This window comes from Adelges cooleyi, unplaced genomic scaffold (assembly GCF_023614345.1).
Source record: "Adelges cooleyi isolate 19-005CV unplaced genomic scaffold, UGA_ACOO_1.1 ACOO_flye_CR_arks_rails_tigmint_CR_PRNA_108, whole genome shotgun sequence".
In the NCBI taxonomy this organism is placed as follows: domain Eukaryota; kingdom Metazoa; phylum Arthropoda; class Insecta; order Hemiptera; family Adelgidae; genus Adelges; species Adelges cooleyi.
Genome location: NW_026095761.1, coordinates 3,654,563 through 3,682,266, shown reverse-complemented (window position 1 = coordinate 3,682,266; position 27,704 = coordinate 3,654,563). Strand labels below are relative to the sequence as shown.

The 27,704-nt window shown below is 29.6% G+C and overlaps 5 protein-coding genes across 8 annotated transcripts; 3 read left to right on the top strand and 2 right to left on the bottom strand.

Moving 5' to 3' along the window:
- Positions 1–117: 117 nt before the first annotated feature.
- Positions 118–2,534, top strand: LOC126846567 (interleukin-1 receptor-associated kinase 4-like). Of its 3 annotated transcripts, XM_050586164.1 has the most exons (8): positions 118–429; positions 544–764; positions 874–1,043; positions 1,103–1,262; positions 1,339–1,654; positions 1,726–1,881; positions 1,944–2,141; positions 2,223–2,534. In XM_050586164.1, the coding sequence occupies exons 2-8, from the start codon at positions 607–609 to the stop codon at positions 2,427–2,429; spliced, it is 1,365 nt and encodes a 454-aa protein (XP_050442121.1). In that variant the 5' UTR covers positions 118–429; positions 544–606; the 3' UTR covers positions 2,430–2,534. The 3 variants fall into 3 exon arrangements, with proteins under 3 accessions (XP_050442121.1, XP_050442112.1, XP_050442129.1); XM_050586155.1 differs by having other exon boundaries at positions 118–764; XM_050586172.1 differs by lacking the exon at positions 118–429 and having other exon boundaries at positions 653–764; positions 833–1,043.
- On the bottom strand, positions 2,499–18,550 carry LOC126846583 (hydroxysteroid dehydrogenase-like protein 2). Of its 2 annotated transcripts, none has more exons than XM_050586194.1 (8): positions 18,358–18,550; positions 15,856–16,019; positions 15,334–15,547; positions 14,332–14,537; positions 3,831–4,031; positions 3,555–3,752; positions 3,100–3,225; positions 2,499–3,008 (listed from the first exon to the last, which is right to left on the bottom strand). In XM_050586194.1, the coding sequence occupies exons 1-8, from the start codon at positions 18,369–18,371 to the stop codon at positions 2,896–2,898; spliced, it is 1,236 nt and encodes a 411-aa protein (XP_050442151.1). In that variant the 5' UTR covers positions 18,372–18,550; the 3' UTR covers positions 2,499–2,895. The 2 variants fall into 2 exon arrangements, with proteins under 2 accessions (XP_050442151.1, XP_050442143.1); XM_050586186.1 differs by lacking the exons at positions 14,332–14,537; positions 15,334–15,547; positions 15,856–16,019; positions 18,358–18,550 and adding exons at positions 4,876–5,081; positions 5,172–5,385; positions 6,438–6,601; positions 6,673–7,052.
- On the top strand, positions 7,399–8,971 carry LOC126846593 (uncharacterized). Its single transcript, XM_050586207.1, has 4 exons — positions 7,399–7,623; positions 8,432–8,493; positions 8,589–8,703; positions 8,832–8,971. Exons 1-4 carry the CDS (start codon positions 7,589–7,591, stop codon positions 8,890–8,892), a joined length of 273 nt encoding a protein of 90 aa, XP_050442164.1. The 5' UTR covers positions 7,399–7,588; the 3' UTR covers positions 8,893–8,971.
- LOC126846563 (GDP-Man:Man(3)GlcNAc(2)-PP-Dol alpha-1,2-mannosyltransferase) lies at positions 9,615–11,541 on the top strand. The gene is made up of 2 exons (XM_050586141.1): positions 9,615–11,035; positions 11,104–11,541. The coding sequence occupies exons 1-2, from the start codon at positions 9,967–9,969 to the stop codon at positions 11,433–11,435; spliced, it is 1,401 nt and encodes a 466-aa protein (XP_050442098.1). The 5' UTR covers positions 9,615–9,966; the 3' UTR covers positions 11,436–11,541.
- Positions 18,551–20,579: 2,029 nt separating the features above from the next.
- On the bottom strand, positions 20,580–23,689 carry LOC126846544 (mitochondrial nicotinamide adenine dinucleotide transporter SLC25A51). The gene is made up of 3 exons (XM_050586104.1): positions 23,515–23,689; positions 23,272–23,434; positions 20,580–21,602 (listed from the first exon to the last, which is right to left on the bottom strand). Exons 2-3 carry the CDS (start codon positions 23,386–23,388, stop codon positions 20,868–20,870), a joined length of 852 nt encoding a protein of 283 aa, XP_050442061.1. The 5' UTR covers positions 23,389–23,434; positions 23,515–23,689; the 3' UTR covers positions 20,580–20,867.
- Positions 23,690–27,704: the final 4,015 nt, after the last annotated feature.

The window sequence follows — 27,704 nt, the reverse complement described above, 5'->3', positions numbered from 1 at the left end:
GGTAGCGGCGTTATCACTCTATCTCTTGTGATAATAGAACATCGGAAACTGGATATTAGAGTAGCCAACTGAGGAATAATAATTGAAGAATTTAACTGTTCTTTCATTGTTATCACAAATTTTGGCACTTAGACACGTGTGATGTGTGGTGACAGGTGTTCCGTGTTATCTTAATTCCTATAGTTTCGGGATTCCGTTCCCGATTTCCGGGTTCTGGTGTATGAATCACCTATCCGGATGGGACTTTCTACTTTATTCTTTAATAATCTTTAGGATCTAAAGAGTAGGGAGTATTAACATAAATAAATTTAATAAAACCAACTATTATTTTTTTACTCCCAAGTCCCATTAGTTCGACGACGGCGATGTTCGGATACTTATTTAGTTTTAAGGATTCTTGAAAAAAATATTATACTTATACAGTCGTTGGTAATAGTCTTTCAAAAACAGTTAGATTTCTGCTGCTCCTGTGAACAATTATTCCTCCAACTAACGTTGAATTTTAAAAATCTAATAATGATTTTTATATTATTAAAAAACCAGCAGAAATCGTCAAATACGAACTTTCTGTAAACAAATACGGTGGAATAGTCCATTTGACTAACCATGGATGAATTATTGGAAGTACGAAAAATGGACATAGCCGTTAGATACGAGCTGATTAATTTATTGGACACAAACGATGGGTGGAAGCAACTCATGTCTGTAGTGACATTCGATTGTGATCCATCCAATAGCCTCAAGTATTCAATCGATCATATTAAGTAAGTCATTGATTAAGTCTTGTTCTAGTGAATATTTTTAAATAGTTTAACAGGTTTTCTTTATTAAGTTGTCAAATTGTCATGTATCTATTATGATGTACATATCTAGCCGGATAGAAACAGCTGGTCACACTCAAAGACGATCATGCAGTGAAATATTCCTGGAAGAATGGAGCACAAGCGGTAGAATCCGACCAAACCTAAAGTTTCTATTGGAATTCTTGGTCAAAGCAAAACTTCTACGAGCAGCCGAATATGTATCTTCCAAAATCCTAAATGGTATTTTATATAAATTTGAATGTTTTAATTGATTTCAAATTTGCATGTGATTTCATTAGGACGACCTCCTGAAAGACCAAAAGATGGACCCCTAGCCCCAATAGATGTTACGATAAATGATAACCACACCAGTCCTTCTAACAGCGAAGACTTTAAATCTACCTTTTGTGCTGATCAATTGGACACAAATTTTTCTACTACATTAAACAATAAAAATAGGTAGTTTTTTATTAACTATGAAATACGTTGTTTGTTCATAATATGTAAAATTGTATAATTTTTTTTGTGATTTTAGATTTGGTGAGATTGAATTACCCTATTGTTATTTAAATAGCGCGACAAATGGATTTTCTGATTTGCATTTGATTGGCGCTGGAGGTTTCGGCAAGGTGTATAAAGCAACATTAAACAACTGTATTGTGGCTATAAAGAAAATGGATAAAGTGTTCGAGGACAAAGATTTCGAACAGTATTTGAACGAAATTGATATAGTAATAAAATGTAAACACGAAAATTTACTTCCACTGCTAGCTATATCATACGATGAACAACCATGCGTTATATACGAATACATGGAAAATGGATCGTTACTTGATTGCCTTAAATGTCTAGTACGTATTTAAAAAAAAAAAACAATTTTCAACAACCCTTGTTAACTGTTTTAATACAATACTTGTAATAGAATGATAAATCACCATTAAATTGGATTCTTAGAATGAAGCTCGGATTAGACGTAGCTAATGGTCTAGTTTATTTGCATACGGCATTTGAAAATCCAATTATACATAGAGACATAAAGACTGCTAATATTCTTCTCGACGATAAATTTGTTGCAAAAGTACATAACATTTAACCAACGATAGCACGACCAATATTAATAGAGAATTGTTTGTTTTTAAGATTGGCGACTTTGGGTTGACGCGTATCGGAGACCATACTATGACATCGGTAGTTTCGGGTACATCTGCTTATATGTCACCCGAAGCCTTCAGAGGAGACATTTCTGTGAAAATGGACGTATTTAGTTTTGCAGTGGTCTTGTTAGAGCTATTGACAGGCTTAGCGCCTTATGATACATCTCGCACGGGTTGTGATTTGGTGAGTGAATTTATGATTAATATTTAGTTTCTTAACTATACGTCAATATTTCAATATATATACATATTTTTTTTGCTCTAGTTAACTCATATATACGATATTGAGTGCCCAGTTAAAGATTTGCTGGATAAACGCGCTGGAAATTGGGACTTGGAAATAGGCACTAAAGTGTACGATTTGGCTATACTCTGTGCCGCTAATAAAACACAAAGACCTTTTATGCATGGCCAAGGAGGAGTGCTCGAGTGTCTGAAAAAAATCCAAGCCGACATTAAAATTTGTTGTTAATTCTAAAAATTGTACAACTAAAACTGAGTAACGAATATCATAAGAATTTAAATACTTAAAAAGTACAAGTGAACAACAAAATTAAAAATATTTTATTTTATCATATACCATTATGTATTATTATTCATAATACATTTGATAAAAAAATTTAAAACATGATTACAATATATGCTCAGTCTTAAGTATATGAGTACAATATTATGTTAGTAAAAAAATAAGGTTAGACAAAAATATTTATTCTAAATAGAGCTTTATGAAATAATAAACAATAATAATTTTAATAAAATATATAACTAATACCTACTATTTGTTGTATGAATCTCTAGTTTAGAACAATTTATTTTATTAAGTTACTACTAACCAGTAATACCTTGCTTATAAATATTTTCAACAAAAAACGCAATGCACTGACAAAATATTTAAACAATTTTTCACATGACATAATTCCAATTTTATGTACTGGTTTTTAGTATTTGGCTTTCAATAACTTCATAAGTTTCTCCAACTTCATTGCCTTCATTAAACTGCCGCCTATTTTCAGTTTACCCGACATATAAGCGTCAGCCGCTTTGAGCTTTCCTATTAACATATATTAATAATCATTATCAATCATATTTTTTGACAAAAAAAGTTTAAAAACACAAAGTTTTCATCATTAAAATCAACTAACCATCAAATAGTTCTTCCAGTTTATCGGCTTCCATCGTCAAAGTAGCATCTGGTTTTGTTGAAGGTTTTCCTTTGCCAGCTTCTCCATTTCCAGTTAAATCTACATAGTATGTTCTATCTTCATCTCCTAGACATTTTTAAAAAAATAATATTCTTACTAATTTTTCTTACTTAAATTATTATTATTTACAGTTAAATTTAAAAAAACATATTTTTAGTAAGTTAAAACAGTATTGACTTGGATTTTTTTTTTTAGTACTTAGTAACAATTGGGAAGTAACTTATGTTTTTTTTTATTGTTTATAAAACAATTTTTTTTTTTAAGCTATACATTTTTTAAAAAAGCAAGACCAACAAACCTTTTCAAAAAAAACATTTTATCTCGTACAAAAATTCAATTTTTTTTTTAAAGCGATTTCCCTATTGTTACTGTAATAGTTACTTAATAAGTAGTACCTTTTACAACAAACAAAAAACAAGCATTCGTTCCTTTAGCTACTTCGGGAGTCAAATGAGTGTTGATTTTAGTAAATATTTTTTCGATTGTATCTTCAGCTCCATTGGTTTTTTTACTTTGAACTTGGCCTTGGGTAAAACCGTCATGAGGTAAAATCCCATCCAAAAAGAAGTCTGGCATTAAATCTCCTTTGTAATCTGAAATAAAATACACACAAATTTATTGTGTAAATATCTTCAATCAGTTAAAATAACAATCAGCAATTTGGTACTAACTCGGGTCATTTAGATATTGCTCCATATCAGTAACACCTTCTTCTCGTAGTACATCGTCGTCAACTAAAAATTGCCCTGTACACCTTTCTACCGATCTACACAATATTGCATAAGCAGCATCAGCAACAATTTCCGGTTTACGAGAAACTTGTCTAGACGAATCCGGACCAGACAACATTTCTAAGGCAGCAGAGTAAATTGCTATAACCAAACGAAACAATATTAAATGAGTTGCACTCGTCTACTTAAAATTTTAAAACTGCATTCTATTTTTAATCAATGAATGGTTCTAAAAATTTAACATAAAAATTACTAAGTAACTTAAAAATTCGATTAATACATTTCGAAAATAAGTAACGGGCATTAAAAATAGTAAAACAATTTTCTGAATATATTCCAGTAAAGGAGTAGATAATAAAATATAGATTTGGAAAAGACAGAAAATCTAAAGAAAGGAGATTCCTATAAACAAAAATGGGGGGGGGGGACATAATCTTATTACAGCCGACAACATACATATAATAAGGATGATACATTATACAACAAGGATTTACCAAAGCACTTAGCTTATGTACACATATAAAATAAAAAAATAGATTTGAGTTTGTGCCAATAGGAAATAATTATAGTTTGCCAATTGTGAATTTGTTTAGACATTCCAAGTACTAAATAATTTAGTGTAGTTTTATTAATTTGATTTGTACTTTACAGATTAAAAGAAATATTTCAGTAGTGTAAGAAAATATGCAAAACAAATTATAAAATTAAATTTACATCCTTTAGCACTTGGATCATTTGACAAAGTCACTCTTCGTTTCTATTTGATTGACCCAAAATAAAAATATTATCTAATTTAATATCATAAAATTGATGTTTAGTAACAATAAAACCTATACTAATATTATCATTAATATTAGTTAGGGGTTTTTATACTTTTTTAATATTAATTCCTAATTAGTAATTTTTTTGAAAATAAAAATAAATAGTTTTTAATTATTTATAATTTATAGCTACCTATATTATTATTTAATAAGTAATTCATTACCAGTTCTTGGCCACAACGCATTAACAGCAATATTGTATTGTTTGAGTTCTTGAGACATGCCCAAGACACACATTGACATGCCGTACTTTGCCATAGTGTACGCAACATGATTTTGAAACCAAACCGGGTTCAAATTTAATGGTGGACTAAGATTCAAAATATGAGCGTGTTTGCTCTTTTTTAAATAGGGTATACATAATTTCGACCTATAAAATAGTTTTAATATATATGATTATATAATACGAAAAAAAAGAATACATAATATATATAAATTTTTAAAACAAATCATCTGTTACACTAAAAATGTTCCTCTTGTATTAATGTTATGCATGAGGTCGTATCTTTTCATATCGGTTTCAAGGGTGCCAGTCAATGATATTGCGCTAGCATTGTTCACAACAATATCGATTCCTCCAAATTTGTTAACCGCCTTATTAACGGCATCCACAATCTGTCCCTCTTCTCTAACATCTACTACGCACGGTAAACATTTTCCACCCGCTTCTTCAACTAAAAAAAAAGTTGTAACAAAATATATATTATACTACCTATATTGTAATAAATTAACACATTTTTTAAACAAACAACTAATGATTGTAATAACTGTAAATCATGTTTTTTTTTCTTTACAAAACTACATAAGTAATTAAACAGTATAGCTGAGAAATAATAATAACATTAATTACACCTATATGTATATTTTAAAATACAATACTAAATCATTATTGACAATAATATCATTATCAAGTAATTATTTATAGACATTGGACTTTGAACAAGACGAAATCAGAAAATAGCAACATTAGAATTTTTTGTTTTAACAACAAGTTTATTTTAATACTGATCACATTTTATCATTGTCAAATATTCTCTTGGTTCTAGATTGGTATCACACAAAAGCAAATGGTTTTACAATATGTCTTAAAAGGTGTGAATAAAATTAACATTTTATAAAACAAATTTTATGTAGACATAAAATAATAAAAAATATATAATTATACTAGTTTTTTTTTTATCGAGGTTAAAAAGGCATAAGCTTGTGATGGAGTAGAGTAAAGATTCTAGTTTTGTATATAATATAATACATATACAAGTATAGGCATTTATCCTATATATATATAAATAGTATTATTAACAAATAAATAGACTTGATAGCGTAGTACAGACAGTATCAAAAGAAAGAAAGAAAAAGTACAATTGGTTATTTTACAGACATATGAATGAAAACATTAAATGCGGACTTCTATTGCGAGCTGTATAATTCTGAAAACCACATATAAGCCACCTATAAACTATTATTTGTTAGAATGTTATACTTCCACGAAAATTATGCCAGAAACAGTATAACATTTTATAAATTGTTAATTCTAAATGTATACATTTTTTTTTACCCAAACATTTAATTTTTATAATTTTTTTTTATTTTTCAATAAGAAAAATTGTAAACAAGAGAAAAAAAATGTTATTTTCTATTTAAACATAATTTTAATGATTTTTTAATTTTAATCACCTACATTTGATACTTTTTATAACAAATTAGAATAGTTAAATATATTAATTACCTTCCTTAGCTGCTGTATAAATAGTTCCTGGCAGTTTTGGATGTGGTTCAGCTGTTTTTGCAGCTATAACGATGTTTGCGCCGTCCCTAGCTGCTTTTATGGCTATAGCTTTACCTATTCCCCGACTTCCTCCTGTTATGAATATAGTTAATCCGGATAGTTTCCTAAATATGTAAATAATAGTATTTTAATTTTAAAAATACAAATTTACTAATTAAAAATAAAACGGTTATACCCTGTGTTTAACATTATAGGCGATCAATTTTGAAACGATTTTCTGTTAACAAAAGTTCTAATTAAAAGTTCTAGTGAGATAAACTAATAACTGGTTATAAGAGTTCAATAATGATTCAAGAACACTGTTGTCTGTTGTTATTGACTTCCTGAATTGAAATCAGATCAGGTTGAAATAAGGAAACCTAATACCTATTGTAATTAGTCATGTTTTGCTATCAAAACGAAGGGCAACAGCCAACACAACTACAGAATAATTTATTCTGTGCACAACGCAACGTCGATTCCAGGTGAGATAGTATGTCGATTGACCTACTAAGTCAAAACAATACAATATTATACATTTTTTCAACTGTGATAACAGATTTTTTTGCTAACAGTTATCGCGAGTATTACAGGTACTGTGATTTATATTTATATATCATTAAATAAAAATGTAATAACTATTAATACTATATATTATTTAAATATCGTCCAATTTAAAAAAAAACGCTCAACTAACAAATTCAACAGTTGATAATTTCGGTTTCCTAATATTTTGTGATTATAATCGTGACATAGTAACTAGGTATGTCGGCAACTTTTTACAATATGGCTGCCGACTGTTGTGTCCTGTAAGAAATACACGGCCGCCCGGTGAAAACCAATGGCCATTACGTAGCTACCACAAATCGCCAACATACCTATTTATTTTGTCATGGTTATCATTATTATTAATTATAATTATGATAACAATTCGGCAATTTTATGACAATGAGCAGTCATTAATATAAACTATTTAAAGACTAAACTAAATACTAATAAGTAAATTGTATAGAGTTCATAAATGTTAAAACTTTAAATAAATATCAGTTTCTTCTTACCTATTTACTATTTACATCATTCAACAAAATAGTAAAGTAAAAACAACCAATAAAATGGAACATTCTCTAATGGAAGAAGTATCGAAATTGTAAGATATACGTACAAACAACTAAATAAGCAGGCACGTTACAATCCGATTACTATACTCTCTTCAAATTAAGAAGCGACCTCGTCGGCTATCTGAAAGCAACGTAAAAAACCGGTTTTCAGGTAGCTGCCGATGTCGCTTCTTATTTTGAATCGAGTATAGTTGGTTATCTGACCATCGATATTACAAAATTTATGGTGCAGGGGAATAGTTTTTTATTTTTATGGTTTTTGATACTTGAGGACTTAAAATCAATAACGTTTTAAGTGCCATATAATAACAATAATAATGTAAAGCCTGAAATATTATACTAAAAACCAAGCCGATAAAATGTAAAACGCACAGTCTGCCTTGATTAATTTGATTAATTCTAATAGTTAAAAAACTCGGATAAAATATAGTGAGTGTGATATTAAGTCCTTTATTGAATTAAAAATATAGGTGTAGGTATAAATTTACTTTGCAGCCATGACATTTAAATTTAGAAAATTATTGTTGCACAAGCATATAGGTATGTTGTGCTTGAGACGGATGCAGTGCCACTAAAATACTATCATAATTGTTTGACTTTAAATTTTTTGACCCTTCCTGAAATTAGTTATATGTAAAATCTGTAAAGCATCTTAAAAAACAAAAATTGTGTTGCTGCTCTGACTGGTAGGTGGTGCGACGGCCAAGTCACACACGAGAGCTGACATACTTGTACAAAGATAATTCCTAGCTTTTATTTAGTTATTAATTATGAATAAGAGGAGTCTGCAGATTTCTGATTCAATAAATATAATTAAATAAAATTGGTCATTTTTAGGCAATCTGAGCAAAACGTCGCAGGTGTTTTAGTTTCCGACAACAGAGGTCTCTGCATTTTTTGTAAGTTAAACGCTCACAACCTTAATATTATTGATGTTGTTACACATTTACAAATATTAACTATCTACTAAACTTTTTTATAATGTAAATTTTAGCATCTGGCGAAGTAAAATCAGATGCAAGTGGTCTTATATCTTACATTGCCAGTCATATATCAAAATTGGATGAAGCAGAACCTTATCCAACTATTTTGTTGAAATCTGATAATAAGTAAATACAATTATTAAAGTATTATACGAGAAAAAAAATCGTACTACCTAACCTTGTACTTAAATTAATATACATATTTTTAAATATTTTTACATTCTATTGTGCAACTAATTCTAGTTTATTTTTAGGTCGTGTATGATCAAAGGATGTGAAAATTCTTCTATTTCTGTGATGTATAAAAATAAATAACATTTTATAGTTTATGTACTTATTATATTTTTTTTAATTTATATTTTATTTAAAACTATTCTATAATCTTTATAATATATATTTATATTTATAATTAATGTAATTAAAATTTTCTTGTTATTTATTTGTTATGTAACTTAATATTTAAAATCCTGAATATAATAAACAAGTATAAGTAATTAATCTTGTGAATAAAATCTAGCCTTTGTAACGTTGTTGCACTATTACGACTTACGAGAGATCACAGCTGCACTGTTATGTCCAAGTTATCTGTTATAGACTTAAATATGTATGTGATAATTTATTAACAAGCCCTTGGAAAACTACCAATTGTGTGGTAAAATATTACAAAAGTTAGAAAAAAATGGACTTGATATTTTGAATCGCCGACTAACACATAGGCCACATATTTTAGTTTACTTCCTCTGCATCCTACCCCATCCACCTTATGAGTTATGAACTTTATTTTTTGAGATTTATGGCTGGATCGTTTAAGCTTGCAAAAATTAATAAATTATTTTTAATTTTATAATAGGTAGACATTAGCTTTGTTCCAGCATTGTGTTGTAAACTTTCGGCGCATGCGCAGTCAAAGAAGTGTACCAGCAGAGCAAAATATTGGAAACATCTAACAAAATGTTTTCTGTTCTATCATCAAATAAACTGATAACCCCTGAGCGCTGAAGTCGATTAACTTCGAACACAACGTTAACTTGTTGGAAACAATAATTTTCTGTTGCGAACTTTTTTTTTTCTGTACGTGTGTGAAACTAGCAATTTGTGATAACGATTTTCCGTATGGACTGCAGTGGTTATTGATAAGATAATTTAATTATTATCGACTTACATGTTTTCATTTTATTTTTAGATTTAGTGTTGTTGGTTTATTTAATTAAAGTGTGCAAAGTACCTATTAAGTTTTAAACGATAGAATTTCTGCAGTAAGAACATACAGTAAATACCCTACATTGAAGTGTAGTAAATGTTAACAGTAACAACCTGCGGCAAACGGAATTCACATAATCTAGGAAAATGAAATTACCATAACGTTATAACTAAATTTTTTTTAAAATAATGTACTTCCAATTATTGTGGCGTTCTTACATTTTGTTCATTGTTCTTTGCGTTTTACTTTTTGTGCTCATATTAGCATTGAGATGGCATTACACTAAGAAAAAGAATAAACATGCGACTCAATTTAGCATAGCGTTTTTTCATCCATACTGTAACGCAGGTGGCGGCGGTGAACGTGTCCTCTGGTGCGCTGTCAGCGCTATCAGTGCTGTCTATCCCAAAGTAAGAATTGTAGTTTATACTGGCGACTTAGACGCATCACCGAGTGAAATTATCAAACGGGCAAAGCTGAGATTCAACATTAATGTACCTGACAATTTAGAATTTATATATTTACACAAAAGATATTGGGTGGAAGCCAAGAATTACCCTTATTTTACTCTATTAGGGCAAAGTCTCGGCTCTATAATTTTAGGTTTCGAAGCTTTGAACTTATTCCAACCTGACATTTACATAGACACAATGGGATATGCGTTCACATTGCCATTGTTTCAATTCTTAGCCGGTTGTAAAGTCAGCTGTTATATTCATTACCCGACTATAAGTTCGGATATGATAAACAAAGTCATACGACAAAAAGGGAAAAACAAAACAATATCGACGGTAAAACTCCTATACTACCGGCTTTTTGCTAATCTATACGGCCAGCAAGGTCGGTTTGCGGACTCTATAATGGTGAACGGATCGTGGACCGAAGAACATATTAATTCACTTTGGAATCGTCCTCTGAGTACATATAAGGTATACCCACCTTGCGACACGTCTGATTTACAAAGCATACCCTTGGAAAGGCCTAAGAAAAAATCTGTGAAAATTATAAGTTTGGCACAGTTTAGACCAGAAAAAGATCATCCTTTACAACTTAAAGCTATGTATCATCTAAGACAAATAGTAAATGAACAAACCTGGGAGAATATAGAACTAGTGTTTATCGGATCGACCAGGAATCGAGAAGATGAAGAAAGAGTGCACGACATGATGGATTTATGTAAACACCTGTCTTTAGAAAATAACGTCAAGTTTAAAGTCAATATTAGCTACGAAGAGTTGAAACACGAGTTAGCTGAAGGTAATTGATTTTGATTGTAATCTAATACTGTGATTGATAATTTAATGTAATTTTTTATTTTTAATCAGGTCTAATAGGTTTACATGCAATGTGGAATGAGCACTTCGGTATCGGTATAGTAGAATGTATGGCAGCTGGTCTGATAATGATAGCACACCGATCGGGTGGTCCACTCATGGACATCATTATAGAAGACGGTGCTGGCCAAAATGGATTTTTGGCTACAAACGAAATAGAATACGCACACGCCATCCACAAAGCTCTACTTTTAACGGATGAGCAAAAACTGTCATTACAAAAAGCCGCGAGAGGATCAGTCAATAGGTTCTCTAATCAGCAATTCCACGATAACTTTTTACGAGCTGTACGACCGTTGTTTAGAACAAATAATGAAACATAATTTTTATATTCTCAGTAAAAATGTTTTTTATTTCTAATCAAACCAAATACTATACAAAATATTGCTGTTACTATTATATAAAATAGTGAATTGTTGTTGGTTTAAATTTTTTTTTTTACAACTTAAGTTCAAAGGTGTAAATTCAATTATCTTTGATGGCTCGATTGATGAATCTCTCCATTAAGAGTACTTCAAGACTAAGGTTCTACTATTTTAATTTGGACCATCGACTTGCTGAGTAAGCATTTAATGTAGACTAAAGTAGCAGACATTATGAGTAGACAAAAAAGATAGGTTGTTTGGACAGATTTTAAGTCAAAGTCTGATTATATTTGCCTTAAGTCTTTTCAAATGTTACATTACGCTCATCGATATAGTAATAATACTACATGAGTAGTTTTTCAATTCTGTTTATAAACCTCCACAAAAATAAAGATGGAAACTAGAGACTTATTTTGCCTAATATAAATCGTCAATCGGCTTTATAAAAGTATAATTTAAGGCAGTATCAAAGTGTCATAAATAATGTTCCCAGACTAAGAACTTCAAAAACATTTGCTTCGATATGGTGCTGCTAATAAGTAAAAACTTTTTTTTGTTCATATTATTTGTCTAATAAGATAAATAATAAACTCATAAAAATTACATGATTTTTGTCGATAATGTAATACTTATTAATTATTATTGTACTTTATAACGTAATCATTTTAGTACAGCCACACTACTTGTCTCCAGTATAAGTTGTGTAACACTATATACAACAAATTAAATGGCTTTCTTGTTGAGATTTAAAACATCAATAATTATAATAATAATATTATATTATAATTATAGTTATAATTAGTCCCCAATAGTAAACTGTAAATAATATATTTTAATTGTCTTTATTCAATAATATCGAAAATCTTGTATGGCTATTTAATCGTTCATAAGTTTCTTGATGTTTTTATTTTTTTGATTCTCGAGCCTGCTTTTTTGCCAATTCTTTCCCTTGATTGAAACCGTCGTGTGGAACATCTCCCAAAAAGAAATCCATCATAAGGTTATCGGCACATGCTGAAAAAAAAAGATTTTTGTTAATATGAATTTCCACATAGGTTTTTCCCCTAGGATAACCTCTTTCTTGTTCCATTCAATATTTTTGGTGGTCCCGTAAATGAAAATACAATAGTAAGTATATATATATATATATATAAATAGGTAACTTCATATAGAATATACTTACTCGGATCGCATAAATATTGATCAATATCCGAGACACCTTCTTCTGTCAATACCTCATCGTCTATGAAAAATCTACCAGTCCAATTATCGTCAAACGATTTCGTTAAAATCGTATAAGCCGCATCGGCCACTATTTCTGCTTTGCGAGAAAACTTTTTCGCTTCTTCTACGCCCGATAGCATTTCCACAGCTGCAGTGTTAATGGCTACAATAAGACAGAACAAAAATAACAATTAACGCAAAATACATAATATTATTACTATTTTAACAAATTTTTATCGCAATGATAATGTAAGTCAATGTAGGTGGAAAATACAGTGGCGTAAGAAAACTCAAAATTATAGAGAAATGTATAACAGCTATAACTGATTTAAACATACTATCCACAGATTCGCATCGAAGCGTTTATTTAAAAGTGATTTTATCACTTTCAGTTATAATAAAATCTGTAGACCTGTGACCTCTCCGTCCCCACTATGCCCCGACCCCACTGTACTGGCTTTTTTTAATTTAGATATATTATATTTTCTCTTTTTTAATTTAATTTGCAGGTATTATTATTATAATATCTGCACATATAATATGGCTTTTCATTTTCGCCACAAAGTAAAATAAAATAAATTTAACTTATGTACGTTACATGCGAAACTATACAAAATGTCTGGTCTTTGTTATTTTTAATTAAAAATTAACATTAGTTTTATGCATAATGTTAATATACGCATGAAAGGAACGAATACGTAACCTTTAGTATGTTTAAACTAATAAATACACACATAGGTAAGCAATAATAAAAAAAACACTATTAAAATACTAATGAACTTCCAACTAAAAAATACACAATTACTGGCTAAGTATGTATTTATTTAAATACATACAAAATGCAAATCACATATTATTTTAAAAATAGATACCTACTCGAAAATAAAGTACTTAAAAAATAAACTAAATTATCTGTGTACGAGTTAGACCATGTAGAATTAGTTTTACTCGTATTTCGAACGTGTTTAGAATACTTAAATAAATATAGTAAACAATACATTAGCAGAATTTTTACTCTTTTTTTTTTTTGTACCATTTTTGTCTTTTGATATACTTATAAATATGATTGAGAGTTATAACTGATAGTATATATTACGTATAACTTCCCGTCATAAACCACCAACTCTTTGATAATATGGAAGGTTTTTTTTAAAATCTAAAATCGGTTTTGGTACATATTTAAATATATGAGCAATTCATATTTCTTCACCTAAAAACTATAAAAATTACATTTATCTCTATCTTATATGTAGTCTCGTAAAAAAAAAATATTTCTCCTTCAAATATGAGCCAACTAGAAAACCCCTATTTTTATTTAAATTATGGCCAGTTCTATTAATTTTCGATGATAATATTTGTTTTATGTCACATATAATATAGGTACTAAAAAATTTCAATCACAATTAACTATTGCCCAAAACGAGAATGACTAAATTAGAAAAATGTATTTTACTGATTATACAATTTTATACCTCATAATTGTATCAATTGACGTTTTTATAGTTAAATAGAGATATATGATAGTACGATACATTGATTAATACTTATGGCTGCGATATTGTGGTAAAATTAACAGGTTAATCATTCGGATAAAATATGTAAATTTGTTAGGTTTATTATACAATATTACCAGTTCTTGGCCACAATGCGTTTACACAAATTTTGTCCTTCCTAAACTCTTCAGACATTCCCAGAACACACATTGACATCCCGTACTTGGACATAGTGTAAGCACAGTGATCTCTGAACCAATTTGGATTTAAATTTATCGGTGGGCTGAGATTGAGAATGTGCGGGCTTTTGCTTTTTTTCAAATATGGTAGACAGGCTTTCGATCTGAAAACAAAATTATTAAAACATTGAGAAGCATTCAGCCGCGCTAAACTGCAATTATTACATTTAAAAAAGTGGTGAAGTCAGTAAAAAAGTTTAACGTTATATTTTCACCGAAAGTGGTACATTTCTGTTCGTGGGAAATCGTATGGGGTTGTCCCAAAGCCTAAGGCTGACCTTTCAAGGTCACTCTTGACTTAGGTAGTTAAATTAGGTCGCTTGAAAAAAAGTGACATTGGAATAGTATAGCAGCAATATCTGCTAAAAGATGATTTTTGTAAAAAAAAAAAACACCATTCAGACAACACTCAATTTGATTACTTAGGATAGTCCGATTTCGATTCTGAAAATATTTTGCCAGTTCTTTGGTTACTTTACTTTTTATTAAAAAAATTGCGTTTTAATATTGAACAATTTTAATTAATACACAAAAAAACTGATTTTTTTTTTTTAAATAAAATTTTATTTCTAACATAAGCTAGTAAAGAGACCAACAAGTTCTTACAATTTTACAGTATTGAAAATGGACCAGCCAATGTCTTACACCAAACAGGAGCGGGTACACGGGGGGAGCATTGCTTCCATGCCCCCCAAATCTCAAAAAAAAAATTAACCTAAAAATAAACTGACATGGTTAAAATTTATTAAAACCACTTTCTTCTTAATTATGGCTTATGAAAAACTCCTTAAAAACCGTGATTTCAGATATGTGTCATCACTGTGCGATGACACAAATTTTTTATTGACCTTAAGGTTAAAAAAATGCCAATGTTAAAATAAAAACTGGTATTATGATTACACTAAAAATGTCCCTCTCGCGTTGATGTTGTTCATCAAATCGTATCTCTTCATGTCGGTGTCTAACGTGCCCGTCAAAGATATTGCACTGGCATTGTTGACCACAATATCTATCCCTCCGAATGTACTGACGGCTTTTTCAACAGCTTCTAGAACTTGCTTTTCCTCTCTGATGTCCACCACACATGGTAAACACTTGCCGCCGGCTTCTTCGACTGTGGATTAAACCAATACTACGTAGGTTATAATTTCAAAAAGGAATAAAATTAGGGTGAATTTTTCGTTATGATATAGTTTATACTAACTATATAATCCTACTAGAAATCGAAATATTCGTTAACACTAGCATTTATTAAGGCGCATTGTATAGGCAATTTTTCAATAAAATTTAAATACTGTATGATTCATTATTGTAGTTATTTTAAACTATTTCAAATTTTACAACAATATCCGAAAAATATGACACATTTGTACAGTTTATCAATATAATGTACAATAAACCTATCTTTAAAATGCAAATTACTTTCTTTGGCCACTGAATACACTGTCCCGGGTAATTTAGGATGTGGCACTCCGGTTTTGGCTGCTATGACAATATTAGCGCCGTCCTTGGCCGCTTTTAACGCAATAGATTTGCCGATTCCACGGCTTCCTCCACTTATAAATATAGTTTTACCGTTTAATTTTCTGGAAAAAAAATTACAAAATTTTCTTTATAATTGTATTAGCAACAAAATTTAATAATTTATATCAATCATAAAATATGTAATATATTATGCACCTTAAAAAAAATAATAATAATAATACCGGTTAGATAAGATAAGATAACGTATGACGCGGTGCTGCGAGCCGATCTACCGGACCAGTCGACGTTAATCGGTTTCGCGGACGACACTCTGATCACCGCCTCCGGCAAGACGGTCGAGGAGGTGTAGATCGGACAAATGGGGCTTTGCGTGCGGTGGCAGCAAAGTTCCACGAGTTAGACCTCCAGCTCGCCGCCGAGAAGACGGAAGCGGTGATGATCAGGCGCAGATAAAAGGTCAGGGAACCGCGTAGAAGTTAAGGTAGGAGAGACCATTGAGATGTCAGTCGATCGTAAACTTGACTTCAAGCAGCATGTCAAGGCTGACCAAACGGCTGAACGTCACACGGTGGGCACAGGGCAAGGGCGGCGGGTGCGGGCGTCATCGGCCCAACAACGCACCACCGACTGACAGAAAAATACTATATTTACATATGTAAATAGCTTTACTTTTTATCATAAGCAGTTTGTATAAACTAGTTTTTAAGATATCTTGTATAAAAAGTTAATCGGGGTCCAATGTGAATATTGCGATTATAATTTTAATTATAAAAATTTAATATAAATTGATTAAAAATATATATTATAATATGGCTGTTGTATATCGAGAAAGTAGCGTTTGATATTGGCTTGTATATGCTGACACTCGCTCTCGTTCGTGGGAAATCATCAAAGGGCAGTCAATGGCCTTGCATTTTCATTTTCGTATCAGTGACGTTGACGTCACAAATACATGCTAAAGATTTGATTAAATTTACAATTTCTTATGATTTTGTTTACGTCTAAAAAGTGGCAGCGATAAGCGATTAAAAACATGTGAAATCATGCATTTACAATTGCATTAATTTGTTTTTCGCTTACAATATATAACGTTTTGGTGAGATAGCTTCTATTATTAGCTATAGCATTGATTAATTATTAAATTTGTATTTAATCAATGGCTATGGATGCAGGCGAGGTGTGATGGGAAAATGTTCGCAATTTGTTTCATTGCGAAATTTCCACTGAAAAATTAACAAAAAAATTCATCTAAGTTTCTTTTTGTGCAAATAAGTGCCATGAATTTTCTCAGGGTTTTCAGATAATTAGTTTAATCTAACACTACGCTAAAAAATGGAAAAAACGTAATTTGCAATATCCGTAATTAATCGTCCAATACGGCGGCTATCTAGTTGAAAATTTGGCAAAAACGTTCTTAGGTCATGTTCTTTCGAACAGTTGGTAAGGAATTTAATTTCGTTTGGGAGCAATTTTTACGTAGAATTCTGGCTAAGCCCTTTATGTAGATCTAAATTATGGATAGCATTTTTGGCCGGTAATCCTGCTCTCTCATTGGGTCCGGACCCCCCTCAGTACGCCTCTGTCAACGGTTATCTACTAGATCACATAACACGACAACAAACCTGTAACAACTAACAACTGTGAATAAGTCGATTTCAGTGATTTTAATTTTTACAAGGGAGCGATTTTAAACTTGAAAGACACCACTTGAATATCTCTAAAGTATTTATTAATATAACAGGATCATAAACAAATCAAATCCTGATTTATGGCAGCAGGTCAAAGTTTAAAATCGCTCCCCTGTAAAATCACTAAAATCTACTTACACGCTTATTCACAGTTGTTACAGAAATATTATAGTATTCTTAAACTACTTAAAATATTATACACACTACATAGGCAAAAGTGTATGTAATATATACGCTTCTTTAAAAATAAAATTATTAACTGTTGGATCATTTGAATTTCGTTTTCGAATAGATTTACATATAATTTAGTATTTACATATAATTGAATTACTTTATTATTATATAATAAAGTAATGAAGAAATAATAGTAGGTAATAACAAGATGCATAAAATTAGTCGACAACTGAATTAAAGACAGATATAATTTATTTTTCTAGTTACCTAATCTAAATCTATTTTTGTTTTTATTTATAATAATTTAAATTATTCGGTGATAAGTCTATATCGATTTATATACTTATAAAATTAATAACAGTTTACTATATAATTTCTTGTAATAAAATATAATATACTATATTATTATACTAATTGCTTATTTATATTAATGTATATTGATTATTATGTATGATAATTAAACAAAAATTGTAATTAAAATAATTAGTTCGCTTTCGTTATAATTATTTTGCATAAAACAAGTTAATAAATATTTTTTAGAAGAAACTAAAATATATTGTATACAAAACATACATACCCAGAATTTATCATTTTGGATTTTGCGCAGATCGCTGTGAAAAATGTACGTTTAAATTTCAGTAAAAACGTTTGGTATAATGAATTTAAATTTAATTTCCTACTTTATATAAATGTATACATTTTTAATTAAGATATATCATTAACGAAGCTAGATATACTCCGTTTTAAAAGAATACACCGGTTACTGGTTCTGCGCATACCGACTTACGGGTGAGATAAGCTCTTTTTCTCCTTCTACCGGGCTGCCACTATACAGTACACGGTAGTATAAGTAGTCTAGTGTAGAAAATATAAATGTATAATCACAAACTTGTCATTAACGACTGCTAAAGGGCAACCGAACATTGATGTTTCCCTGTTAAATGAAATTTCATGAACTATGACTTTTAACTATCATTTATAATAACATATCAATGCTAAAACAAATACTCTAGACGATAACCTTTTATAAACTTTTATTTATTTAATTATTGCATTTACTTAACATATTATTTACCTTTTATAAAATATGTTTTTTTGTGAATGACTCTACTCCACTTTACTGGCTTTTGACAATTTAAACAATAATAATACGATTTCTTTACATTTAAATCTATCAGCATTGTAAACAAATAAACTATACTCTCCCAGTAACTATATAGTACAACTGCGAAAAAGATCATTTGGCCGTCTGAAACTTATTAGATTTATTTAAACATTTATTAATAAAGTAATGAAAATGATACAGCTACTAGCGCCCGTTCCTTGTCGACGTCCAGAACTGAAATTTCTCTCGGTGGGCCAACTATAATATTTATAAATTATAATTTATAATCATGGTATTATAATCAAGTAGAAAAAAAAATTCTTTTGATTTGTTCAAACAAAATGTTGAATTTTGTGTAGGAAAATTATGATGATAATGTATTTTTTAACGGTTTGTATTTTATTGATAGATTTGATTACATGCGATTTAAAATTTGTAATAATACGGTGTATGCGGGGATTAGAAATATACCTTTTTTTGTTAATAATAACATATAACCACTACATTAGTATAACAGCTTAAGCAAGTTTTGATAATCGTTAAGAACAAATTCGAAATACAGTAGTAGTTTTATCCAATCTTAATGTCACGAAAAACTGAAAAAAAGTCATAAAATAGATTGATAAAAAAATATAGAAAATAATACATTTATTTAACTTTGATTTCATTAATTTTCTCGGCTTAACTTGTCAGATCGTTAAAATTATTTTGTCAATAAATAATAATGTTAAAACTTCCAATCTATCAAAAAATAAATTTGAGAAAAAATTAAAAATCACCCATTGCCGCCCAAAAAATTGTAATAAACACCGTTTTATGATATTTCTGGAGTGTTGGTTTGAATATAAAATATATTCCCAATAAAATTTGATATATTTTTTTTTTGCTGAACTAGAAACTGCTCTCAAGTGTAAGTAAAATGTTAAATTTTATATGATACATAAAAGCATATTAAGAAGGTACCGTTTCTATAATGGCGAATGCAAAAAAAATCCAGTACCTATTAACAGTAATTATATTAATTTAACATTTATTTAAAAATAGCACATTTCCAACATATGTCAATTACCATACCTAGACATTAATATTAAATTAGCTAAATATGTTTTTAAATTTTTCGAATGTTTAGATAGGAAAAATAAATATTTACCTATTAAACGAGACTGCAAAAGAAATGTACAAATTGTAAATTTATTTTTCTTTAAAAGAAGTTCAAATTTAATATTTTATTAGGAATAATTTTGAAACACAAACTGTTTAAAGACTATAGAACAATGGTATACCTACAACAAATTTATAAAATGATTTATTCCGAAACAAACTAAAATAATTTTAATAAAATCAAATTTTTTTGCTGAATTCGAATTTGGCCTAAGATTATATATCTCACATCAAGTAAATTTGTACACCGCCTTTAAAATTATAAGAAAAAACGACCATTTTGTGATATTTTCAATTGGTTTTGTAGGTACTTTTCAAATACATTTTCTAAAAAATATTTGAAGAGTTTTTTTACTTCATTTCTCTTACTAAATCTGCTAGAACAGATCTCAAACTGAATTGTATTTCTTCATTATGTTTGATAACATAATAAAGAAATAACTAGCCATAAAGTACTCTCATTCAAATAATTTGACAAAATTATGGTTCAAAAAAAAAAAAGAAAAGAAGTAGTGATCACTAAAATAACAAAATTCTTAACAACAACTATAAACTAACTTTATATTTTTTATATGTGACAGTAATGAGTAAAGCAAATAGTAAGTGGCTAATAAAACTGTTTATTAAGAGCCTAACAAAGATTTGATTAAAGTCGGTTAACATAACATTATACACAGTTGCAAAACAAACTTAATTAAAACAAAATTACAATAAATATTAACAAATAAAATAAACAAAAAAAATTTAACAACAAAAATATACACGCAAAGTATGCGCGAAAGTATTTTAAGGGTTTTTGTTTCTCGATTTCGTGACAGAGACTAATTTTTTTTAATAACGTTTTTTAGATTCTCATAAGCAAGGTTGACTATGCCCCAACTAACAAACGACCTTGTGCAATTCATGTGCACGCCTCTATAAAAATATGATATCTTACGACCTCGCTCTTTGTAAACATCAATAGCAGCTTGTCTAATGCTTATAAATGGACCTCCGAGACTGCTTTGCATGTGCACCTTGAGAACGTTGCATGGATAAAACAATGTACTGTTTAATGCGCCAATAAACGCTCCGGTCAAAAACTCCTTGATTACTCTGAAGCCGGCCCAGGCATTGGGAGGTAATACTATGTACTTGTTGGCCGTTTCACGTAATAAGAAAAACGACGTGCTTGACGGACCATTACGCATTAACACAGGTGTGACGCCACGGTAAAATTCCGTAGCGGAATACTTTGTGGCAATCACTTTGATCACGTCCCTCATGTTAGCGAACTGTTTGTTGTAATGGTTATCCTGCAGGAGCGTTTGGACGCGTTCAAACGGCGTCAGTGTCGCTTCTGCGGTGCCAGCCATTAGCGCTGCGATACCTTTGGATATTGTAACATTCATGTTGGTATTCAAAAGGGGCTTTTGGATCGCATCGTAGGTACCGAACATCAAAGATGTGGAAATACCTTTCTGCAACAGTGGCGGCCCGATGCCTCTGTAAAGAGTGCGAAATCCTTCACTGAAAAGCTGGTTGGCAGCGTGTCTTAGTGCCATTCCATGAAGCATCTATAAAATAAATTAAATACAAGCAATTATAATAAAATTCTTATAATTCTAAATTTCATATTAGAAAAACATCAGTTACAATTATCAAATTTATAATAAATGTCGATACTTCAATGACGTATTTTAGTAATAATTAATAGAATATTGATTAATGCACTTAAAAGGTTTGCAAAGAAAAAGGCTTATTAATAAAATAAAATAAAATTGTTTTTATCTTTGTTGCAATTACAAAAACTAATAACACGTGAACTAATTTTTAAGATAATTAAAAAAAAATCAGATACATTTAAACTAATGTTGTTGAATACAATTGAAAAAAAATGTTTATCAAAAATGTCTTAAAAAAAAAACAAACGATAATAAATATCTTGTTTTACACATTATCTAACCGAGTAACTTGTTTAATTAAAATGTATATAATGTATACGTAAGGAACCTTGCGGCAACGAGTATTGTTTATAAATATCACGAGAGGTCGTCATTATTGTTGACAAGATGAACACTCACATTAGCGTACGCATTTTGTCAAAATAATAGCCACAGAGTGATTTAAATTTTAATTGTTGGTTAATCTTTCATCAGCCAAGAAGTTATTTTCCTCGGAGTGTTACTTTTATTGAAGTACAAACTATATATTATTTCTAAAATGGTAAGATTTTTATTTTGTAGCATAATGTATTCTAAATTAAGTTTTTCTTTTTTTATTAACACTATTAACTTTAACAAACATTAGTTTACAGATTATATAAAAATCTATTTTGAATACTTTCATTTTGCATTAGGTAAATTATCTTTTAATATAATTCCACTTTAGTCGTAATAATAAGCAATTATGTTTTTAAAAACCTAATAAAGAAATCAACACAGTACAAGTACAAAATAATACTAAACTATACATTAAATTTAATTCATATTTCGTTAATTTATTTTATGATAACAGCATTTTTTTAACTCTTAACCCAATTATATTTTATAGCCTGTGTCAAACTCCTGTTCAGAACAAATAAATGGGATTTTATTTTAACCAACAAGATAATATTTTATTTAACTACCCACACACAGAAACCATATTTAAGACATAAGCAAACACATTTTTAAACTAGAATTGTCAATTTTAATCTTAATTTTATATACATCATCATTAAACAGAGCCTTCAGCTGCCATCATAAGATGGTTTCTTGACGAATTCACTATCCGGGATGGGTCGTGAGTCTGTCACCAGAGAGGGGATATCCTGCGGCTACTTTTAACCAAACGATTGCTCGCCCAGCATACGGAGCGTCTGTAACCAAGTGTCTAACCAGCGACATTGAGTGCTAACACGCTGCTGCCTTACCCACTCGGCCACTCCTCCTCCATATAATCTTTGTGTACATAATAATTTATACAACACACGTCATATTATATTATATCATTATTTATTGTTATGACATGTGTATAGTATAAAAAATATTATGTATACAAAGTTTGTACATTTTACTTTTAATAAGCAGATTGCTTTTGGATGATAAAAGTATTACACCTACTATGGGCAAATCGAAAAAAAAATATAGTACAGATTTAATGGAACAGAATTAGGTATTTAAATAATATTTTGGTCTTATGTTAAAAAAAAAATGTAAAAAAATTGTTTCAATAATTCGTGTAAAACTTTTATATTCTTAATACCTGTCTAAATATAACTTTGTTAATCGGGAACGTAATGCCAATGTTAATGATGGCTGCACCGCAACCACAAACAAACTCGGAGTATTCCTCTCGGTTAAGATGTTTGAAAATCGCCATTGCGCTTTTCTGTCAATGTCAGCTTATTTTATGTAGAAATAACATTCTAAAAAAACAAATAGTATGAACTAAATTAAATTATAAAACACTTAGGATTTTTGTTTTTTTCGCGATTACGATATTAACCTTTTAATGGACTAGGGTTGCGTTTAAACCGGTTTCAGATCGCCACAAAATGGCAATAAAAAAAAGACCATTAAACAATTGTCAAAATTAAAAAATTACTAGTAGACATTAATCACAACTGTACTAAATTCCGAGGTTCAAAAGTACGCTGAAGTCTGAACGCTTTTATCTCAAAAAAGAGTATTGAGATAATGTAATCAACGGAAATTTTGACTTGATCGCCTGTTTAAGAAGTAACCTCACTACCGCAACCGTGGTAGCAAGACTGACCATCTGAGGTTACCGTGGATGTTGTCACTCCGCCCGGGCCAGGCTGGTCGACGTAAACAAAATATATGACAACACTTGAAAGACGAGTTGTTGATTTGATTTCGTGGCAATCAGGCAATGACCAAAGTGCAGTCATAGTAGTAATTATACTGTTTAGTGTTTTTGACAGTAAGAATTGTACTTTAAATACGAGATTCAAGTGTCAACCGTTGACAAGATCACCTTTTTTTGGAGTTTACGAATTGACTCTTCGAAAGATATTAAATCGACGTGAGTTGTTTTGTTCTTGAGACGCACAAAAAAAAAGAAAAACAATAACACCTAAATGTTGTTTTGCTGTATAAAAAAAATGTATACAATATGTTTACTGAAAATGTGTTATGAATAGTTATTTTTTTCTAGTTAATAATAACGCGACAATTTGTTATTTGTTTGTTTATTTTATGTCATAGGCAAGAATGAGGAACTCTTCGCGTAGCAACAAACCCAAGGAGACCAACAAACAGAAAAAAGAACGCAAAAGAGAGTTTTTGGAAAACAAAAAAAATGTTGTCACCATTGTTCTACCGACGTTGGCAGTTGTGTTCTCCCTCATCACGCTATTCATCTATTTGAAGGTGCACCCCAACGCATTAAATTTCATGGCTTCTGAAAAATCTCTCTAATCAATCATGCTTAGTACTTACGTTTGTATAATTGCTAAGTGTTATCGTTAATGTCAACTCCATTCCTTCCATTTTTTTTTTAATACATCACTTCTCTCGAGTACGTCTGTGGTACGTTGATATTTTACTCTGTTATAAAAAAGTCTTGTACAACTCTGTTTAAATCAAATTTTAAATAATGTCCCGTAAATATTATGTGCAATATATATGTTACACATATTTAAATTTTTTTCGTTTTGAATAATAATTTTTTCCTCAAAGGATTACGATTTGTTTCGGCAATGTAATTGAAATTATATTTTTACCTACTTCATACATTTTATTGTTAAAAATCTGAAATATGTTTAATGTTGTTTTACGTTTAGTTTTTTAATTTTCAAATTAAATATATATATATTTATATATTTTATAATCCATTATGTGTTTTTGAATTTTATGACATTTTTGATTTTCAATTTAAATATTGTTAATCATATAACTTTTTTAAATAACTTATGTATTATATTATATTCTAAACATCATGTTGCATTGTGATGAATAATTACAATATTTTCTATTTATATATTATACAAAAAATCACTTATAAAATGTTTTAAGAAATATCACATGTTAATTGTTATTTTTATTAATCATGTTTTATTGTAATATGGATTAAAAGATTTTAATAAATATAATTGATTTATTCATTATAATTTAACAAACATTTTACTTTGCTAGTAATTATTATGTTTAGTTTTAATATATTATTTTAAATGCTAACCTGACCAGCATTGTTGTGGCCACTTTGAAATGGAGCATAATGTCTCTTCAGCTTTTTTTCTACGTCTTACAGTCCTATGCAATGAAATACTACCTTCTAATTTGGTGCAGTTTTTTAAAAAAAATTTTTTTAGTTAATTTTGAATCCAAATGAACTGTATACTTCAATCATGGTAACATTTATTAGGTAAATTGTAATATTTATGCAGTCTAAATAAATAAATTACCAAACAAATGTTGAGTAATAATAATAATATTCTTTAACTTAACTTAGTGACATAAGTAAAGTGTTTTTATTAAAAATGTTTTGTTTTTTAAAGATAATATTTTTAATATTACAACAACATTTTATTAATATAAGTATTACCTATATATTTTAGTGATATAATTTGAATTTATTACCTAAAATAAAAAAAAATAATAATATGTAATTATAACTTTTTTATTTGTTAAAATTGGGTTCCATTTGTTGATTCAACTGAATAATTGAACATTTGATTTTTGTTGTTACATTAAATATAATATGTAGAGAGTAGATTTTTAGGATTTAGCGTTATTTATTGGCTTGACGCAGCTCTATAGAGTTTGAAAGTATAGAAAATGTATTGACCACTAAATTCCTTGAAAAAACATTATTTTGCATATTATTAGACATTATTTTTTGATTTAGATATTTTTTCTAACAATATTTTACTGGTTTTTAATGGGATGTTAAGAGAATAGTTAAATTTTTATAATTGTATCTTTTTTTATTGTTGTAAATTATGCATGTTAGCGTCATAATTTGAACTTTTCAAAACCTAAAAATTTGCTCTCAAGCTATATAATGCAATATTGAAAAATCAATCGTTGATTTTTTTTTTTTTTTCAAACTTGGGAGACTCCTTTTTTTAAACCCTCAAAGATCGACCAACAAGTGACGTTTTATAAATTTAGTATCCAAAAAGGAGTTGGGGGGGTATTTCTTCCAAAAAATGATAACGTGACATTTTTTTGCAAATTGTAGTTAGATCTTTATCAATTCTCTAATTAATCGTGTATTCACTATACACGTAAAATTATAACGAGTGTGAAGTTAGCCATAAACGAGCCAGCAATATTTGATAACAGAAAGTGTCATGGCGTTGATGTATGTTGTGTTGCCAATATACTAAATATTCTAAGGGGCAGTCCATATATCCACGTACACCGACGATTATTATTATACGATATCGACTTAATTAATTAAAATATATTCTAATTATCGACAAAACAGTAAGAGTATATTATTTAACTTAAAAAAATGGCACTTGGGGTTTTGCGGCCGCCGAACCCAGCCAAGCAATAAAAAAGCGGCCGAACGCCGACCGAAACCGGCGGCAGTTATGTCAATTTTTGACAATGTTCCGTTTCTAAATTCGTTTCTATGAAATAAGTTGGCACCGGGGGTCTTGCGGCCACCAGAAGCCGCCAAACCCAACCCTGCAATAAAAAAACCGGTCGACCGCCGACCGAAATCGGCGGCAGTTATGTCAATTTTTGACAATGTTCCAGAAGAGGTCTCCTCAATTTGATTATACCAATCGAAAGCTAACTAAAATGTCTAAAAATTCGTATCTATAAAAAAAGTTGGCACCGGGGGTCTTGCGGCCACCAGAAGCCGCCGAACCCAACCCAGCAATAAAAAAGCGGCCGACAGCCGACCGGAACCGGCGGCAGTTATGTCAATTTTTGACAGAGTTCCGGAAGAGGTTTCCTATATTTGATTATACCAATCGAAAGCTTACTAAAATGTCTAAAAATTCTTTCTTTCTTTCTTTCTATCTTTTCTTAAAAAAACTAGAAAACTAGAAAAATTAGAAAAACTAGAAAACTAGAAATCTAGAAAAACTAGAAAAAATTGAAAAACTAGAAAAATTTAAAAAACTAGAAAAACTAGAAAAAAATTGAAAAACTAGAAAAAATTGAAAAACCTGAAAAATTAGAAAAACTAGAAATCCTTAAAAAATTGAAAAACTAGAAAAACTAGAAAAAATTGAAAAAATTGAAAAACTAGAAAAACTAGAAAAACTAGAAAAACTAAAAAAATGAAAAACTAGAAAAACTAGAAAAAATAGAAAAACTAGAAAAACTAGAAAAACTAGAAAAAATTGAAAAACTAGAAAAAATTAAAAAACTAGAAAAACCTGAAAAACTAGAAAAACTAGAAAAATTGAAAAACTAGAAAAACTAGAAATCCTTATAAAATTGAAAACTAGAAAAACTAGAAAAAATTGAAAAACTAGAAAAACTAGAAAAACTAGAAAAACCTGAAAAACTAGAAATCCTTATAAAATTGAAAAACTAGAAAAACTAGAAAAAATTGAAAAACTAAAAAAACTAGAAAAACCTCAAAAATTGAAAAACTAGAAAAAATTGAAAAAATGTTGGTTCTCTAGTTGGTGTGCGAAAACAAATACGCCAATCCTGAACCGGGAACGGTGATAGACAATACTGTGACCAGGAGGAATTATTTCG

Coding starts and splice junctions, on each gene's coding strand:
- LOC126846563 (XM_050586141.1), top strand. CDS start 9,967: ATGTACTTCCAATTATTGTGGCGTTCTTACATTTTGTTCATTGTTCTT. Junction 11,036..11,103: donor GAAACACGAGTTAGCTGAAG/GTAATTGATTTT, acceptor ATTTTTAATCAG/GTCTAATAGGTTTACATGCA.
- LOC126846583 (XM_050586194.1), bottom strand. Junction 14,538..15,333: donor GCGAGAGGGACATTTTTAGT/GTAATCATAATA, acceptor TTTTGTTTTCAG/ATCGAAAGCCTGTCTACCAT. Junction 3,226..3,554: donor TTTTTTGTTTGTTGTAAAAG/GTACTACTTATT, acceptor AAAAATGTCTAG/GAGATGAAGATAGAACATAC.
- LOC126846544 (XM_050586104.1), bottom strand. CDS start 23,388: ATGGCGATTTTCAAACATCTTAACCGAGAGGAATACTCCGAGTTTGTT. Junction 21,603..23,271: donor ACAAAGTTATATTTAGACAG/GTATTAAGAATA, acceptor TTTATTTTATAG/ATGCTTCATGGAATGGCACT.
- LOC126846567 (XM_050586164.1), top strand. CDS start 607: ATGGATGAATTATTGGAAGTACGAAAAATGGACATAGCCGTTAGATAC. Junction 1,044..1,102: donor ATCTTCCAAAATCCTAAATG/GTATTTTATATA, acceptor TGATTTCATTAG/GACGACCTCCTGAAAGACCA. Junction 2,142..2,222: donor CTCGCACGGGTTGTGATTTG/GTGAGTGAATTT, acceptor TTTTTGCTCTAG/TTAACTCATATATACGATAT.
- LOC126846593 (XM_050586207.1), top strand. CDS start 7,589: ATGGAACATTCTCTAATGGAAGAAGTATCGAAATT. Junction 7,624..8,431: donor ATGGAAGAAGTATCGAAATT/GTAAGATATACG, acceptor GGTCATTTTTAG/GCAATCTGAGCAAAACGTCG. Junction 8,494..8,588: donor CAGAGGTCTCTGCATTTTTT/GTAAGTTAAACG, acceptor TGTAAATTTTAG/CATCTGGCGAAGTAAAATCA.